The 19,300-nt window shown below is 36.3% G+C and overlaps 2 protein-coding genes across 3 annotated transcripts in view; both read right to left on the reverse strand.

Moving 5' to 3' along the window:
- Positions 1-2,130, reverse strand: part of LOC100890487 — a 28,987-nt gene extending 26,857 nt beyond the window's left edge. The window contains exon 1 of the mRNA XM_003726651.3: positions 1,965-2,130. Coding sequence (XP_003726699.3) covers positions 1,965-2,067 — 103 coding nt within the window. The 5' untranslated portion in view covers positions 2,068-2,130. The remainder of the gene's footprint in view (positions 1-1,964) is intronic.
- A 4,725-nt stretch (positions 2,131-6,855) lies between these two features.
- On the reverse strand, positions 6,856-18,512 carry LOC100890557. Of its 2 annotated transcripts, none has more exons than XM_011681891.2 (6): positions 18,374-18,512; positions 17,145-17,239; positions 10,524-10,761; positions 10,105-10,218; positions 9,550-9,678; positions 6,856-8,284 (listed from the first exon to the last, which is right to left on the reverse strand). In XM_011681891.2, exons 1-6 carry the CDS (start codon positions 18,459-18,461, stop codon positions 7,794-7,796), a joined length of 1,155 nt encoding a protein of 384 aa, XP_011680193.1. In that variant the 5' UTR covers positions 18,462-18,512; the 3' UTR covers positions 6,856-7,793. The 2 variants fall into 2 exon arrangements, with proteins under 2 accessions (XP_011680193.1, XP_011680192.1); XM_011681890.2 differs by having other exon boundaries at positions 18,359-18,512.
- Positions 18,513-19,300: the final 788 nt, after the last annotated feature.

The following is a 19,300-nucleotide window of genomic DNA, read 5'->3' on the forward strand; positions in this document are numbered from 1 at the left end:
ATAAAGCGCTTAGAAACATTGTAATAAGCGCTATAGAAATATAATGTATTATTATTATTATTATTATTATCAATTATTTCTAACATTTCGATCAAAATCTTGTTTAACTTTAACATGTTCTTGGTACAATATTATTGTGACTGTTACCTGTAATATCATAAATGTCATATTAGCTGAAACATAATCCTTATAACAGATAAAACAAGGAAGAAAAAATATCAACGAAAATATAATAAATTATGTTAGTTTACATTAACTTAGAATCAGAGGGAGTAGCTTAATATCAACTCGCGAAAGGGCATCCTTCGGCGGCCTTTCACTCCGTGTAACTTGAAAGAGTTCGATTTGTCGACCTAGTCTAGACCACTCCAGCATGCGTATTGACCTTTAGCGCTGCAAACGTGGTAATGTGCAGCAATTGCACACACGAATAGTCAATACACATACAACACACAAATGCATTGATATTTCATTCTTTTTTTATTTTTGAATGAAAAATGCAATTGTAAAACAGTGCATTTTGAATTTTTTTAATACTCAGTAATCTGCAATGATAATATTTACTTTTGCGATTTTTTAAATATGAAAATCAAAATTCATTAATGTGTGCTTTCAACCACGGATTAATGATAACCTCTTGTTACACATTGTTTCGTAACTACCATATAAATACTTTTGCAACACGAAATCTTGAAACGATTCTAGGTTAATTCTAAAATTATGAGCAATTGTGAAGGAGCGTAGTTACTTTTTGTGACAATCAACCCTCAATTCTTTTTTCTTCCAATGTGGCTCTTTTTGTAATTTACAAAACAGAGCCCCCTTCCGGTTTCTCATGGGGGTTCTTTTCATGATGATGGAGGCTACTTTTTGGAATTTCATTTGTTTTTCTTAATTTTAGCCCGGCCGTATCGTATACATGTAGCATTCATAGAATCTTACATTTCAGTTAATGATGTCATCCACGTACTTTACTCAAATGGTAATATTAAACAAAAACACAGCAACGACCTGTGTGTACCGATTAAAATAATCCCTCTGATTTCCTCATGGAAAAATCAAAGCGAAGCCCCAATAGCTGGTGTAGCCTGATTGGTTGAAACACGAGCACAAAATCAATTTAGTTTACGCGCGATATGTAACAATGAAAAATCTCCATAACAATAGAATATATTAACGAACCAGACAGAACCGGTTGGAACATGAATGCAAAGCCAGACAGCCGATCGCGGTCAATTTGAAGAGTGTACATTCGCTGTACAGCGCAAGTACCTTTATCCGTTGCCATCCTCTTTCATGACCTATTTTGAGTTTTTACATTTCATTTCGAGATTTCAAACAACTTATTTTAAAAATCCCAGCCTTTAGAACAATCTGCAGTCATTACTAATGACACGTGGCATTTTTTTTAGCCGGAGGCGCGCAGCACCCTAAAAGTTTTAAAATTTCAACGGATTTCCTTACTCAAATTATAATATAGATTATACATAATTATCAGCTAACTTGAATATATATATATTAGAAAGTCTAAATTGTTACTTAGTGTTCGAAAAGACACACAAAAAAGACAAGAGATAATGATGCTCCGTACACTCAAATAAAGTTTAACAAATTTTCGCCCATGGGCCTTTCAAGTAATTTTTTGTTACCATACTTTTTCCCTCCATATGGATTTTATTGATTTTCATTTCCAGCAAATTAAGAAACAAAATGTCAATATAATAATATACATAATGTCAAGTAATGATTTCATTTGACATTGAAAAATGTTATTGTTATGCATCAATATATTCGCATCTTATCCACCTCCTATATCTTCCTCTGTCCTATCCTACACATTATTTTTGAAATGTATTGTTAGGACATCTACCCCATTTCGGCAATTGTGTACAAGCCATCAATGGTAGAAATTTACAGTGATAAGTAGCATAATGATATAAATTAAATCTGCCCAGAAACCTCACCTTCATCTTGTGTTCCTTCCTTTGAAACTGCAACGGCTTCGGTGACTCCAACAAGACACAGACATGAAAATAGAACTAGAGTGATGACGAAGAACGACTTCATCTTGAAAAGTGTGTTGATAGATTTCTGCAATCACTTTGATTAGACGATGAATGCTCGGTGGTTTCGACTGTCCAAGGAACGGGTTAGCTTCGGTATTTATACCACTTTTACACTTAAGCCCCTCCCACTATTTTCCAAGTCGGTGACGAGGAAGGGCCAGAGCTAGTTCGGCACAAACAGTTGTCTATTATGCAGAGTTTGTGTGAAATATGCCGATTAAAAAAAAAATCAAAGTCTCTAGAACCGTTTTCATCAATGTGTATTAAGCTGAGCTAAGCTATAGCGCAGAATAGGCTAGCTTGACATCCAAATTGTATGGCAAAATGTGAGAGGGGCAAGGTTATTTCTCATGCAGAAGTACATGTAGACAGTCACAAATATGTTTGTTATGATTGCTAATGGTGACTTATTATTACTTTATATGTCTATTTTGTTTGACTCTAGCTGTCCAAACAGGTCCACTTATTAGGATAGACCACCTTGCTACCTTGAATGCTTTTTTAGTTATTAATACATATCAATGGAGTAAAAGATTTGTCAGGAAGTTATCCAATCCAATTTGGGAATTTGTAGACCGCCCATATCCAGCTGCCTACTCTAAGGTACTGACGGATATGAGACTAAAAAAATGACTGACTATGTCGTCCATGATTCACCTGGGAAAAACTAGGGTTATGGCTAGTTGTATATCGAATAGATGAGGATTTGAAAAGTAAAACAGGTCACTAAAGCCAAGTATATCCTTGAAAGAGCGAAGGTATTGAGAAAGACTGTTCCATAACCTGGGTGCAGAAGCAGCAGAAGAAGATTTGTCGCCTGGCAGAGAATTTCAGAAAAATAAAGCACTGCCATTTTGAAGCATTGAGGACATGATATCCATGTACGGCATAACGAATAAAAGCACTCTCCTAAAACTACAGACAAATCACGACCAATGCCATCACCTTGATAAATCGTGCCGAGACAATATTTACTTCGAACGTTATTGAAATAAATAAGTCAGTTACGGTTGAGCTAAAATGAGGATGATGTCCGAGACAAGAAGAACCCATCGTAAGAGGGAATATGCTTAATTTAATAAAATGATGATGATGATGAATTTAACAAAAAGTAATATAAGTTAACTTTATCAGCCTTTAGCAGGGTAATATTTTGTCCCATATTATTGGTAACAGAGTTTAAAAATGAAACTAAACGGGTCTTTAAGTTGGTAAACCCGACAAGGATTGTTTTCCTTTTACCAATAACTGAGGGGCACATAAGATCTGATAGCTGAGGAAAAAATGTATTCTTGATATGGAGAGGGGTTAGGGTGACTGAAAAACATTTCCCCTAAAGTTTCCCTAAAATCATCTAACAAGCCAAACAATCAACAAACAACAGCGACGACAACAACACCCCCACCAAAAAAAAGTACCAATAATTACATTCCGATATAAACTTTGCAAAATGACGTAAGCTATGATGACATGGTCGAACACTATAGGATCTTGATATTATTTTGCAATTTCAACTGCCCACATTCCATTCTCAGAATTAACTATCGAATATCATTACACCAAAACCATAAATGAGGGAAATAAATATTGGGACCTGAGATTTCCTATTTGAAAATGTATGTCTTGGATGACTGTTCTGTAATGTTCACATGGGGCAACAAATGGTAAAAGACAAACCGATAAGTAATATGCATGGTACCAATAGAGGGAGGCATTCGTCATTATGCTCGTTTTCTGAAGGTATTAGGCCCATAGCCTACGAAACGAACACTGGAGGGGCTTTCACACCGGGCTTAGCGTAGAGTTGCGTAGAGTTGCGTACCGACTACGCCGATCGTACGCAACCCTACGCCGATCGTACGTAACTCTACGCCGGCCTACGCAACTGTACGCGGAGGGACGCAAATGGGTACGCGAGATGAACGCAAAAAAATAAACATGTTTAATTTTTTCGCGTACCTTCGGCGTAGATAGTCTACGCAACACTACGCAACTGTACGCCAAGCCTACGCAACAATACGCTACCCTACACCAGTCCGACGAAGCATTAAACACGTAAAAAGACGTCCTAGATCCAACCTGCGCGCAGCCTAGCCACAATGACTGCTTGATCCCTGCTGGACTTTTTATTACTATTTCTGCAGTGCTACATTTTATTCGTCCCGCTGGACTCTATTGTCGCTGCTGAACTATATTTGCATGATTTAATTATTTCTGCTTTAATTACTGCAAAAATGCCAGGAAAGAAGGGCAAGGGTTGTGGTCGAGGCCACTTGTTTCCATTCCTCAGAGAATCTGGGCACATGAGAACTTCGTCAGATAATTCATCGATTATTGACTGGCACATTTGTAGGATAAACACAGAAATAGTGTTATGGGCAACTCGGAATCCATATTGAAGTGTCTTGTAGCTGTTGCTGGTGGCAAGAAACCTCAAGGTGACAGCCAGCTTTAAACCAGGTTCCAGAGACTTCCTGTAGTTAGTATCTTGTTTGGTAATCCTCGGTGCAATTCGTTTCAGAAGTTCATGGAAATCCTGTGGTCCCATCCGCATGAAATTGGTAAATGCAGAAACATCCTCAGCAAGCAGTTCTTTCATCAGCTGTTCATATTGCCCCTGCAGGGGTTTGCGCTGGATCCAAGGTTTTACCCACACACTTCTTCTTCTTCTTCTTCTTCTTCTTCTTCTTCTTCTTCTAGCTTCTTTCCTTCTCTGTTCTTGTTCTTCTCCCAAGCGTTCATGTTCTGCCACATGACTAATTAGTCTTTCCAAGGCATCCAGATGCTGGAGTATTGTACCTTTTTGCCGAGGGCCCAAACAACTCATGATCTTTTTCTGCCTGTGTTATTACAACAGTCATCTGTAATTCAAACAGCAGTGATGTGTTCTGGACAGCAGCAGCAGTGGATTGAGGGCAGAAAACTAGGTTTATAAAGCACCAATGGCTACACTCGCGGCTCCTACGAGCGTCTATTGCATTTTTACATGGCACTTTCGCACAAAGTAAGCAACCGTACGCAACCCTAAGCAACCCTACGCCAGGCCTACGCGAGCGTACGTAACCCTACGCCAATTGCCTACGCCGTAGGTACGCGGTGCCTGCGCACAGGGTACGTAACTATACGCCATCGCACGCAAGCCTACGCATAACCTTCGCAGGGACTACGCCGAAGCATCAATTTATTCATGAGTACGCAGCTTAACTTTTGCGTAGTCGGTACGCAACACTACGCAACCCTACGACGCCGTCACTGTCGGTCTCGTGGGCTGTAGCCTGGTCTGTAACTCAGGAGACACTTGTTTCGCAAAAGGTTCGCAATTCTGAGAGTTAAATAGTGTTTATTTTCCATGGACATATCAATATCTGAAAAGGGCTGGAGACATTATAGGAGAAAGGGAGAAAGAGAAAGAGGGGGAAATAAAGAGAGTGATTTTGAAGGAGAGACAGACCAAAAGAGGGAGAAATAAAGATGTAGAGGAGATAGAAAAGAGAGAAAGAGTTAATTTAAATAAAAATGAACTGCCAAATGATTTTTATTCAATGTTTACAAAGAATGTTAACATTTATCATTATCCTACTCGGTCTACCGGGCTTTTTCATCTACCAAAAACAAGAACTTTGCTCTGAAATAAATCTTTGGTATCTACAGGCTCCAAACTTCGGAACTCTCTTTCAGATCCAATTAGAGATAAACCCACATATTATTGTTTTAGTAGAGGGTGCAAAAAGAATTTAATACAAAAATACATGTCTCTTACATTTTAAACTTCTCACATCTCCCTGTTTCACACACATTCTCTCTCTCTCTCTCTCTCTCTCTTCTTCTTCTTCTAACTTCAGTAGTGTGCAGCTTCGTTTTAGTCTTGTTTTGCCCTGTCATGTATTATTTTATCTTGTCCCGTCATGCCTTGTTTATCTTGTCCTGTTATGAACTGTTTTGTCATTTCTTGTCTTATCGTTTTATGTCAGTTTCCTGTCCTTTGTGTCCCGTTTTTTCATTCTTTTTGTTGTTGTATATTTTGATTATTTAGATACTTTAAAATGGTTTATGAAAATATGTTATCATATTATATCTATTTTAATGTGATTATTAAGACACTTTACAATGATTTATGAAAATAATGTTCATATTATATTTATTCTTTGAAAACTACAAAAACAAGCTATGCTTTCCAGTAGGTTCCTGTTTCATTTCATAATTTTGATTCGAGAACGCATATGGATGGCACCCCACCGCTCGCAGAATTGTTTTATTTCGAGTCTTGTGCATCTTTTAAAAGATTTTTTTTGAAAATCTGACCTACAGTTACAAGTTACACGTGACCTTTTGTCTTTGGATGTCAGCCCGAAAATCGCTCATTTTCGTGATTTGTGTACAAAACATATGAAAATGTTATTTTTTCTAAAAATAGATCAAACATTGGTTATTGGGTCTTGTTTAAACTTAAGGTGGATGTGTTGGGAGTCAAAATAGTTGAATTGTAGTAAGAAATGAAAAAAAAACAAAAAAACAATAAAATACATAAGTTAAAAAAACAATGAAATACATAAGAAATTATCAAAACAAGAGATAACATAAGGAATAAGCTGGCTCTTCCAAAAAATGTTGTCGTATTTTTATTTCAAATGGTCTAATGAATTTATGTAGTGAAATAGAATGCTTAAATATGAATAATATATGATTTATGGGTAAAAATGTGATTGTATGACCTTATTTGCATAAATTACCATATATATGCAAATAAGTGAATTTTTCAAAAAATTGAAATTATCATAGTATTCTATACACTTAAACTTGACACGCGTGCAAATTTTCGCGGAGATCGACCGTTTCATGGCTGAGATCTTAAGGGGGAGGGGCATAATGCCCCCCGGCCGTACTAAGAACTCAAATAGACCGGCCCTTTTAGGATTAATTGGTTGCATTTTTGTTGAGCATAGATGATGAAGGGGTTACTGGTTGCCTTTTTTAAAGCTGTGTCTGACTCTGTCGTTATATGATCAATTTCTATGGTTAAAAGAGGCCAATGAGCTCTGTTTATTTAACGATCTAGATCATTCTCAAGTTGTAACTCATGACTTAAAGATGACTCATTCCTATTTATTTGAACCCGACCGTGCATAGATGGACAGACTTGATATGAATACAAAAATCTCCATAAGCAGATAAGATTGATCTAAAGCAAGCTCCCGTCAAACCTGTTTTCTCAAAATCGTTCTTTTAACATGACAACATTAAGCACACCTAATTAAGACCTTTGAAATCATAATTATATAGACAATGTCTATTTAATTCCGTTCGATTATAGAAGATTATTTTATATTGACATAATCTTTGAACGATCAATGAACATTATGTCAAAGTTCTGTGAGAATTAATACACATTTGTGTCAGAAAATTCAGAGTAGCAAAAGAATTATTGTTTCCTGAAGGAAGAGAAAATCTATCATGAAATTCAATATTCATATTCATGTACATTAACACAATTTAGAGAACAATCGACGAAGTAGGCCTTATTTTATCAGACACTTTTACACTGTCGTGTGTATGAAACTAAAGTTTAGATTTTATCACTTGTGTGTGTGTATAAAACTAAGGTTTACACTTTATCACTGGTATGTGTCTGAATGTTAAATGTTATAAAAGGATGACATGAACTTATGACACAGTTGTCGATTCTCGTGTCAAACTATACTGAATGACATAATATTTATTAGCAGGACTTCAGAAAGTACAGACAGCACAAGTTATTTCGTAGCCATCGATGTAGGGTCCACAATCCAAGCCATTACCCACCACACACCGAACTTCTGTCAGGTGCAACAGCCCACCATCCTGATTCCCCTGGGTACCCGCTTTGGGAACCATCTCTCGGTCCACACACACAAATTCCGATCTCTTGAAGTTATGTTTTTCTGCCATAATATAACCAGCGTACTCTAAACGCCACTCTTTAGAAGGACACACGTTGCGGGCAGGAATCATAAGTTTGCTGGTGCGGCCAGAGGGCGCCCTGCAGACTGCACAGGTCGGAGTCTGGTCATTCATTGGCTGCATCCGGGCAGGACCAGTAATGACTTGGTATTCAGTGGAGAATAGTAGGGCTCGGTAACCATGTTTAGAAGTTTCTACTTCGTCATAGATAGGCTCGTCCGGCATGCAGAGATAATTTGAGCCGCTGCCAGCATGGGTGAAGTGTGCACCTGCAATAGTACCTGGATAAATCATAAATCAAAATATACAAAAAAGGTATTCACACTAAAGATCAAACTCATCGGAATCTAACTTAAGAACGAGGTAGGACCAATGCTAGTGGAAATAAGAAATAAATTCCTACCAGGTACCCATTTAGACCAGGGTGGAGAGTGGCGAATGTAAATAAATATCAGGGCTAAGATTAGAATATCGAACCACATGATCCACTGCCTGATGACATAATCTACGACACCTCAACTGCCCATGATGGCATCTAAATATTCCACTTGGGCTAAGCCTCATGGTTGGTTATGGGTCATAGAATACATGTAAGACTTACCAATCATGGTAATCAAGTTTGTTTACGCTATCGAGACATAGTCTTAATATGGTGTCTGATCGCGCGCAATTGAGATTGCACGCATATATCCCTATGCAGTTTAGATCTACGTGCATTAACACAATTATTTCGAAATCGAGATGCAAACCTGTATTGCTTGTGATCATGAACTTGAAGGTGATACTAAAAAAATGAGGTGTTTTATGAAAGAGAAGTTTTATTTCTATATTTCCAAAGGGGCGTCATCTCTTCTTTACATGGAGATCTAGGCCTACAATCGAGATCGACAGTCGTCTTTTTTACAATTCTTTCTAATGATGCAATGTATATTATGTTCAACAAAGCAGTATGCACATCATTTAAATATTGCAACATTATTAGGCCAATTTAAAAAAAACATGTTTAGCGTCCTGTTTTTTCGAAAAATAGGAAGGAGGAGGCCCCTTTTTTTTTCTTTCAAAATGGCCGCTCAAAATGGTCGCTCGGTACATTTTCCCTGACATTCAGACTATTTTTCATGATGGCGGCCGACATTTTTTTTATATTTGAAAAAAAAAATCAGAAATAGATCCATTTAGCAGCGTTTTTCATATATTTTTTCTTTAAAAAAAACAAAACAAAACAAAAAACAATCAAAACAATAAATAAATAGGAGGCGGCCCCCAAAAAGGAAGCGGGCGGGGACGCTCAGCATGTATATTTTTTTTAATGGCCTTATTTTACCAATTTTGGTAATGCACTGTTTTACTATTTATGTCATATGATAAAGATGAAAATAAATTTAAACCTTAAACCTCGAACTTTGAAAGTTTTTGCAGATTTCAATATGAGAGACGGAAAAGGCCACTGAAATTGCCTGTGGTCGATTTTCAGAAAGTCCTTGCGATGGTGTCAAAGCCATGTTCAGAGTTTTCCCACCATGTGATATTGCCCATCTGTACCAACCTGAATAGATGAGTTCTGCATCTTCGGGACATTTATCGTTACCCCAGCGAGTATAGATGATACCAGTCATGTTACCTACTGGATGCACTAAATCATCACCGTCGCTTGGTGAAGTGGGTTTTTCCTCAGCTAAAATGTTAAACATTTAGAACTATTATACTTCGGAGGCTTTTGATAACGGATATAATCAAATGTGGTTAATTTAAAAAAGCCGCTAAAGCTTCAAAGATATTTTTGTGTAATTTGCCCGGCTTATGTTCTCACCATTATCAATGACTAATGTTATGACATAAGAATGTGTTAAACAAAATACCCACGAGTGACCTCCCACTATCCGTCTCCATATATTTTTTATTTTTGATATAAGCCTTTAGTATCTCTCCATTGTGTAAATTACCGAAGACAACACATGAGTTACAATATCCGAAGTGTTTTCTAATAACTTGAACTGTCATTTTGCTAGCTATGCATTCTCCGTCTTGAACAATAACAATATCACAATTATGAATCTTCTACAACCTATATCGTTTGAGATTGATGTCGTTTTAGACCTACCTTGTGGACTCGTCGGTGCATCCCTTCCGTCTCTACCGTCCCTTCCTGCAACCCCCTGAGGGCCTGAAGGACCTCTTTGTCCAGGAACACCAGGAGGACACATGAAACATTCACCTAAAGATGAAACAACATATTTCTTTCATATCAAGTTCAATGATCTGCGAGGTTAAACACCCGTCTTGACGTGCCTGGTGAGAGTATCCTAATTCGAGAAAGGTAAATGCAACATGAAAATTTGATTTCCTGGTGCACGAACTAATTTTCTTTATAGTTGCGCCTTCATGTACCTTTTATCAATTACTATATTTTAAGCTATACTAAATTCATTGCATTAGATTCGCTAAGAGGATCTTTGTCATATAATTTAAGCATATGTTATTAATAAGAAATTTTAAGAAACTGGGACCTCGATTTCATACCAGAGTATGGTCCGAGTGGGTTCTCATCCAAGCTTGGCTGCTCGGCACCAGAAGAATGTAACGATTTCGGGAGAGTCGATGGCGAGTCGACTTCCCTTCGACGTCGTGCCTTTGCAGGTTGTCCCAGCTCGAACTCGGTCTCGAGAGAGTCAGGAATGTGGATCTTGGCCATCATTGATGGATTCTTCGCGACGAGCTCGAGAGTTAAGAAGGAACGGGTGATCTCAGCAACGGATTCCTACATGATTTTGTAGTTGAAAAAGTTAAGATACACGTTTTTAGAAAGAAAGTCACTAATACGTACCCTTGATATTATTTTCTTTGATTAAGGCATTGTGATGAAGGTACTTTTCAAATCTTTTCAAGTTGCCGATAGACTATAATAGGCATTTTGGCCCAAAACAAAAAAATGGTATACCTTCGAGTAGAATGAGTAGATTTTGAAGATTTTAATGATTCATAAAAGAGATGACCGAAAATTAGGTCTGAAAGCGAATTAAAAATAAAACTTATTTTCGTATAAAATACTCTCTAAAATCCGTTAGAAATGAAATCAATGTATATGGTACAATAAACATAGAAACCTATCTCTATAGAAGTTGGCGTCGTATGCCTGGTGTCGGGTGACTGACAACTCTCGAATAATTTGTAATGAAATGTACGACGGAAAAAAGGACAAAGGATAACAATTAAACGTTCTTTAAAAAAGGAATAGAGAGTTGTCCGACATGAAATTATAATGATTAACGCTAACCATCCATCCAGGAAACTCAGATTCTCACTCGTTTGGTCGTTAAATGAAAATGAGAAATTAATTCCCTGATGATATTGATTTTTCCTTTTCTATTTGGTTTCCGAAATGTGACACGTTTTTAGTGTTTAAAAGGTTGACGCTCAGTGTTTGGTACATTAGTGGACTCACTCGATTCACTTATGCCCATAAACGACGCAGTCGGACCGCGCGAGGCGACTGACGTGGTCTTTTAGGCGCCATTTGAGGTGGCGTTAACTTAATGCAAAATCAAAAGTTAACACATCGTGTTGAATTCGCTATAAGCATTGCCTTCACTGTGCTGCTTAGCTAGGGTAATTACGGAATCGAACTACGCCTCGTATGCAACGGACACAGGCGATAGTGGTGTTATCTATCCCAGACCTTATCAACTTACAAAGAGTGACGACAGCAAAACATCAAAAAGGCTTTAGAATAAGATTCCTCGGCATTTGGGGGAGGGGGTGGGGTGCATTGCATCCATGTAAAAAAATCTTGCAAAAATACAAGAGGAAGAAAAAATGTTATTTTTTGGTCAAAATTTGAAAGAATGTCCAAAATCACGATTTAAAACAAAATATATTTCTGACCGAATATGCATTATCTGAGTACGACCTTTCAATTGATATAATTTTCATTATGAGTTTGATTTGATAAATCTGTTTAATGTACCTCTTAATTTTGAATGTTACACACATATATGTATGGTGCAATGAATCATATAAGAGCGATTAACTCAGAATTTGGGTTATGAAATCGATATTTCAAAGTTTTTTTACACACAATTATTAAATTTATTGACACAATGTTTCTTTATTAAAGAAGTAACAGAAAATAAATCAAGAAATATTGGAATTTTTAAAAATATTATCAAAATGATCTTCAACATGCAGCACCAAAAAAATAGTATAATTAAAGCATCTAATAACTTTAGCCGTCAGTTTGATTATAATAAACATTTTAGGCGTTTTTAGTAACATCCTATTCAAAGGCCGTTGCCATGGAAACGGAATCTTAAACAAAGTTATCTTTCACCCCCCCCCCCCCTCCAAAGAGAAAAAAATGTGACTTTTTAATAAACAAAAACAAGCAGAATAACTAACATCCGCCAGTGATAGTAGTCTAATTAGTGACTTGGTAACATTGTTGAAGGTTGATGAAAAAAATTGCTTAATGTTTGTATATAATGTTACTTACTATATTCCTTCTACTGTACTAACCCTCTCACCTGAACAAATTCTAAAACCACGAAGATATCTATGGTTTTCTTTAAAAAGGTCGATGTATGACACCCTCTAACAGTGATTAATAGTAAATTCTCCCAACCATTTTAGAATTTTCCCAACCGTTCTTCCATGAAAAAAGGATATAAAACAGGCTATAAAAAATCTTTCAACACTTAATTGTCTGGAATGGAATGTAGAGCCATTTATTGCTTTGTGACGATTTCCATTCATCTAAAACGTAATTAAATTGTAATAATATAGTTGGGAGAATTAAGGAATCGATCAGATCAGTTTTTCCCTATTTGTACCATGAATAATGGTCCGTTTTCACTCAAATTTTCAGATTATCTTTAATTGTACATCTAGCATTGCAGTCACTATCTTAGCACCACTCTCTCACATCTTAACAATGTAACCGAGCCCCTTTAAGCCCAGGTTCACATATAAGATTTATTCACAATCGATTTCTTATCAGCAGATTAATGATTGATGATTTAAGTACACATTTGATATCTATGAATATATTTAAAATATTGTATATCTTTATATATAAGGCTACAATAGATCATTTAGCTTAGTGATATTAGTTATTAAAGAAAAAAAGAATTTGAGTGGTCTGATTTGTAAAATAATCGAGGTTTAGACGAACCTAGCAGGCCAATAGGTTTTAGCAAGATTTTTTCTTACACAGATATGCAGAAACAAGTTTCTCATTAGCGTATGCAGTGGAACAAGAGCACAGACATCATTTTTCTATCATCAGGGAAATCATACTTTCCTTTGATGGCTCATTACTCCAGCTAGGGAATTATTTTGGAGTTTAAAATGAAAGCTTGACCAAGGGATTACTCCTTTCACTATTCTTCCTGTCACAGTTTATTTCACAGGAATGAATATTCATGTATTAAAAGTAGAACTAACATTCTTACTTCTATCTGATTGGGAGGGTCGAATGAGCAATTAGCTATGCTTTATTTGCTAAAATACCTCGATCATTCCAATATAGAGTAATTGATGAACATACCTTGGCCTCTACAACGAAAACACCCTTTCTAAAGTTCAGAGAGTAACACCACGAACAAATACATATTGTTTGAATATATATTTGTATTGCTTTATCCGCGGGGCAAAGTTAAAATCGAAGAGATAATGATTTGACAATATTTGACATACGAGATATAATATCTTGTATGTCATCCCAAAAGCAAATATAAACTCCTAAAAATTGATGGGACCCTTTGGAAAGATAATTTGTCATTTTAGACAACTTAATCGTTGCTCCCAGGTACAGGAGTTCTAATAAAAACATTGCAATCATGATAACTTTGGGCGGGCAGTGGCGTAGCACCATAACGTTAATCGGGGGGGGGGGGGGGGGGAGGGGGGCGCTGTTCTTACCAACAATAGGTGGACGAACTGCGGAGGGCTTATAGGGGATCGCAGATCTCCTTATCTGCTTATTATTTTCTTTTATTTCAGTTTCCCTTTCCTTTCCTCACTTTCGTTCTCTATCTCTCTCTCTCTCTCTCTTACTACATTCCATATTAATTTCAATTAATCATCCGATTGGGCAGAGTGGCTAGCGTGACCCTATGTGTGCCAACCGGGCACTAATATAGAAGGCTATTGGGTTGTTGTGACGGAACTTGCAATTATTTCTTTCAGTTTTTGTTTTATACATTTGATGACATCATCAACTTTGAATTTTAAAATGCTGAGTGAATCATAATTTCACATTTTAAAGGAAAAGAGGAAGTCAACTGCAAATTATAAGCCCAATTCCCCGTTTTAAATGAAAAAAACACTAACACATTCTGATACTGAAACATCTACATCCACGGATTATCTGGCATTTTCGATGTCACGAGGTTGACAAAAAGAACATGAGTCAGTTATTTGTCAAAGCTATAATTGACGGTAATTATGGTAGGACTATAATCTTTTATTAAGATAAGAATCTTATGTATCCATCAGAAAGAACAACGACACTAATAAACGCTAACAAAACTCACGTCATACAATTATGTCCCTAAACTAGAATAAATAAGATTTGTTTAATCAGCCTATCATCATGGAACGTGATCTTCCGTGAGTTCTTTGGTATCCAATCTTATTGAGATTAAAAATCCCATAACTTGCGAGGGGAATAAATGCTTGGATCCCGTCACCTGCAATGTTAACGCCCCTGTTTAAATCCTTTATATGGACGGTATAAAGAAAACACACACACCAACAGAAAAATCACATGACCCTTTTACCCTTTAGTCGGTTTGAGTCGGGCTGGCGGTGTGGCTGAGTTATAACAAATTTGTAATAGAGTTGCAACAAAATTACATGTATTAAATGAGAATCAAATGCAATTGTGTATCGCTTATGTTACCTTAAACCCATTCAACTACTCTTACATAATTCAGCACGGCTCATTCATTGTAAACCAACATTTGTCTATATCTCTCCTCTCATGTATTTCTTGTTGATGCGCTTTGTGTCTTAAGAAAAGGAGCTCTATACATAAACATTATTTTATTGGGTTATCTGCCGCGTAACCAAGGACAGTCTACACGTTTCAGAGCTTCTACTTGTATGTTTTTGATCAGAAGACGGCAACGTGGTCAAAATTCCGTGCTTTACGTGCTTTACCCCATTATGTTTTTTTTTTTTTTTTTTTTATATATATATACGTCATAGACAGTTTACGCGGTTCAGACCTTCTACTTGTTATACGAATGGAGGAGGGAATTTTTTGTGAAAGTCCGAATTTCTCATTGACTCTGTGTTATTAGGTAATTGGCCGTGTAGTGTAGCATATCCCATTGTGAGTGTTGTGTTTTAACATTCTCTCTCTCTCTCTTATCTCTCAATCTGGTTAACTCTACTATTCAACTCCCTTCCTCTTCTCTGACTTTGCTTTCAAAATAATAGTCAGCAAAATCATTTTTTAATGTTTCTACATCCTTGATTTACTACTAGATGAGCTTGTTCATATGCATGTTATGTGAATGTAGGGTTGAAATCTTTAAAAAAACAACAACATCCCATTAAACTTTTTACATGTGTTATGTCTCGATCGAAGCGGCAGATCACCTAATTCGTCGCCGTGACGAATTCAATGTCTGGTTCATATTTGTATTGTTACTGTTGTTACCATTTTATTATTGTAATTATTGTAATTGCAAATGGTATCGTTATCATTATTACTATTAGTATTATTGTTATTAGTATTATCATTATTGTTATCATTAAAATAATATTATTATCATCAGCATCAGCAGCAGCGTAATCATCATTGCCAGTAGCATAGTGGTACATGTGATGGCCTAGTATACATTCTTATCCTTACTATCATAGTTATCTTTTGCGATACATGTGCTAGGATTTATTGCTATGCTACATCCAACATGACTATCATATTTCTCAGTTGGTTGCTGAAATGTTACCAAGATAAAAAGGGAAACATGAAAATCCTGGGTAAAGTGTAAAGAATGGATCAAATAATTTATCGGTGATGGGTGATGGGTAATGCTGTTTTTATTTTGTTGAGTGTGTAATTTTTGTCTATGTTCTTATTCATCTATTATATGTAGGTGTTGCACTCTATCCAATGTTGATCCGTCCAACCATATAAAATAACGAAATATGTCAGAAGAGTGTGCTTACTCATTTCATTAATCATCATCCTAGATCTGAAGCCATAGTCACACATATCACCAAAGTCTTGAGTTTACATATATATCTATATGAACTCTTATCCCTATTTCGATTGCTTCAAAGAAGACGGAATATTCTGTATATTTCAAGTATTGTCCAATTTGTCATACCGCTCCAACTGTCAGCATGTATTATGTGCGTCATGCATATTTCTTTAAAATTAAACATTAAGTTCTTTACAAGTTTCGTAATATTTTAGAAGAAAAAGAAATTAAGTATGAAATAGAATCTTCGACCCCAGATTTTATATTTGCACAATCAATGACTTTGAAGAATCCTGGAAAATAATTTGCACTTCTATGTTTCGTTGCTTGGAGTAATATCCAACTTTCACGTGTATATGGAACAGCGTTATTAAATCAAACTCATAATAAAAAGTATATCACTTGAAAGGTCTTTTTCAGCTGATACAAATTGTTATCACACTTTTCGGTCAATTTTTTTTGTAAAACATTCTTTCAAATTTTGAGCCAAAAATGAAATTTAATTCCTTTTAAATTGCGCTTGGCCTGTACCCCTACATTTTATTCCTTAGTATTTTTTGTAATATTTTAAGCATGGATTCCATGCATTACTAAAGAAAATGACGTCCAAACAAAAAAAATTAAACAGAAATATCACGTCTTAGATATTGCATGTTGGAGGAAACTATTTGGAGCTCCACGAGGATTGAACCTTCACATCTATAAAATTCCACTGAAGTTAAGCCAGGGCCCTGTTTCAAAAAACTTGCTGTCAATAAGAAGTGTCACTTTTCTATAACAAAGTTGCTCTCAGCCAATCAAATGCAACATTACTGCAACATAATAACAAGTTTTATGAATCAGTGCTCTGACATAATTTTAGTGCGATTTTATACAAACTGGTCTTATGAGGAAAGCAAAGATGTATACTTATAACAAAACGTGCACATACCTGAAGGAACAATACTTGTTTTCTAATTTCAGAGATTTTATCCTCTTCTGTCTGGGTCAGTTTGCCTGAATCTAGAATGTTTTCAGGATCAAAAGCTACATTCGAGAAGAGAGAAACAGAGAGATGTACGCGTTGTGATGAAAGGAGATCCATAAGATTAGATAGATGCATAGATAGGGGGAGTATGGGTAATTAAGAGACAGAAGGAAAGGTAGAGGAAAGGAATAAGATAAAGGAAGATAGAGGAGATGGGGTCAGAGATGGACGGGGTTGGTGCATAGTGAAGGTAGGGAATATAAACAGTTGGCTAGAAAAAGAAAATGAGGGGTGAGAGAGCGAGAGAGAGAAAGAATAAACACATTTTTGGCGCAATAACTTATTAACATTTTTTGGAGAAAGTGATCAATTTTTTATAACATTTTATCAAAATCTTGTTTATCTTGGACATGTTCTTAGTACAATGTTTTGGCCGTTACCTTCTATATCATAAATTTATTAGCCCAATTTGGTCAACCGTATTCCTTATAAAAGGTTAAACAAGGAATAAAAGGTATCGACGCCAATCAGAATCAATTACGTAAGTTTACGTTTACGTAGAAACAGAGAATTTGACTATCAACTATATCAATGATACATATCAGCTGATTATAATATATATATATATATTAGAAAGGCTAGATTTCTGCCCGATGATACAACAAATAGACAAAAATACAAAAGATAATGATTTGCTCCATACACGCAAATATTGTTTTACCAAATTTCGTCCTAAGGGCTTGGCCAAATAATGACTTTATTTGACTTTGTAAAATATTGTTGTTATGCATCAAAATATACGCATCCTATCCACCTCCCATCTTTCTCAATCCTATCCTATACATTATTTAAAATGTCTTAATCATCCTGTCCCTGTCTTAAGCTAGAAACTTGCGATTGGCCAGTCGCAACCAATACCTTTGGTTTAGATTATACACCAGAAAACGCTCTTCTGGATCAAAGTTATCGATTAAACCAATTGTTTTATTTCGTGCCAAGATGACGTTGGTCGGGAAATAAAATCCTCATAATACTTCTCAAAATATAGTTCAATGATGTTGCTATTTAGCAGGATATCTACCCCGTTTCGGCACTTGTGTACAAGACATCAAAGTTAAAATGTTTACAGTGATAAGTCGCATAATGATATATAAATAAAACCTGCCCAGAAACATCACCTTCATCTTGTGTACCTTCCTTTGAAACAGAAACGGCCTCGGTGACTCCAACAAGACACAGACATGAAAATAGAACTAGAGTAATGACAAAGAGCGACTTCATCTTGAAAAGTGTGTTGCTAGATTTCTGCAATCACTTTGATTGGAAGATGAATGCGTGGTGATTTTCGACTGTCCAAGGAACGGGTTGGCTTCGGTATTTATACCACTTAAGCTCCTCCCACTGTTTGTCAAATTTGATGACAGGGAGGGGCCCGAGCTTATTCGTCATAACCCATCGTAAACTCAAGGAAATGTCTTGGGATAGATCGGCATCACTCGTGTAACCTCGCCGAGAGGCTTATATTAATAATAATAATAATGATAATAATAATAATAATAGCAATAATAATGATAACATTGAATGCAGAGACATGTCTCTGTGGAATGCTAGAGAGTCAGAAAAGAGATAGCATGTCTTTGGTCAGAACGACAAAACGATTCATTTGTAATTAAAGCCCCATTATAGGCTGCTAATATTAGCTACTTACGCCCTCTATAAAGCCAACAATGCCTAAGCGGTAACCGTTGATTCCCGATGATGCCCTTTTTCTTATGTTAATTGAGGGCTGATTTGATGAGGTAATCACCTGCCTGTGACCTCACAGGGAGATCGAATCCCTCCATGCCAAAATAGTGCAGAGGGGCTTAAGCCGAGATGTTTGTTCAAAGTTCTCTAGAACCGTTTTCATTTAGAAGCTGAGCTGAGCTATAGCGCATAATAGGCTAGCTTGGCTTCTTAATTAATGGCAAAATGTGAAAGGGGCAAGGGTATAGGCATGGAGACGTATAGACAGTTCACCCTTTCAAGAGCAAACTTTAAACATGTGTCATAATGTGTGTGATGACAGATCAAGGTCACGTATGATTTTATTTCTATATGTTTGGCTCCAGCTATCTGCA

The sequence above is a fragment of the Strongylocentrotus purpuratus genome, unplaced genomic scaffold (genome assembly GCF_000002235.5).
Source record: "Strongylocentrotus purpuratus isolate Spur 01 unplaced genomic scaffold, Spur_5.0 spur5_scaffold_2, whole genome shotgun sequence".
Classification (NCBI taxonomy): domain Eukaryota; kingdom Metazoa; phylum Echinodermata; class Echinoidea; order Camarodonta; family Strongylocentrotidae; genus Strongylocentrotus; species Strongylocentrotus purpuratus.

Excerpts from the sequence above, each read along its gene's own strand:
- LOC100890557 (XM_011681890.2), bottom strand. The coding sequence starts at position 18,461 with ATGAAGTCGCTCTTTGTCATTACTCTAGTTCTATTTTCATGTCTGTGT. Across the intron at positions 17,240-18,358 it reads GGAAGGTACACAAGATGAAG|CTTTTGATCCTGAAAACATT; the intron begins GTGATGTTTCTG and ends TCTCGAATGTAG. Across the intron at positions 8,285-9,549 it reads TGCAGAACTCATCTATTCAG|GTACTATTGCAGGTGCACAC; the intron begins GTTGGTACAGAT and ends TGATTTATCCAG.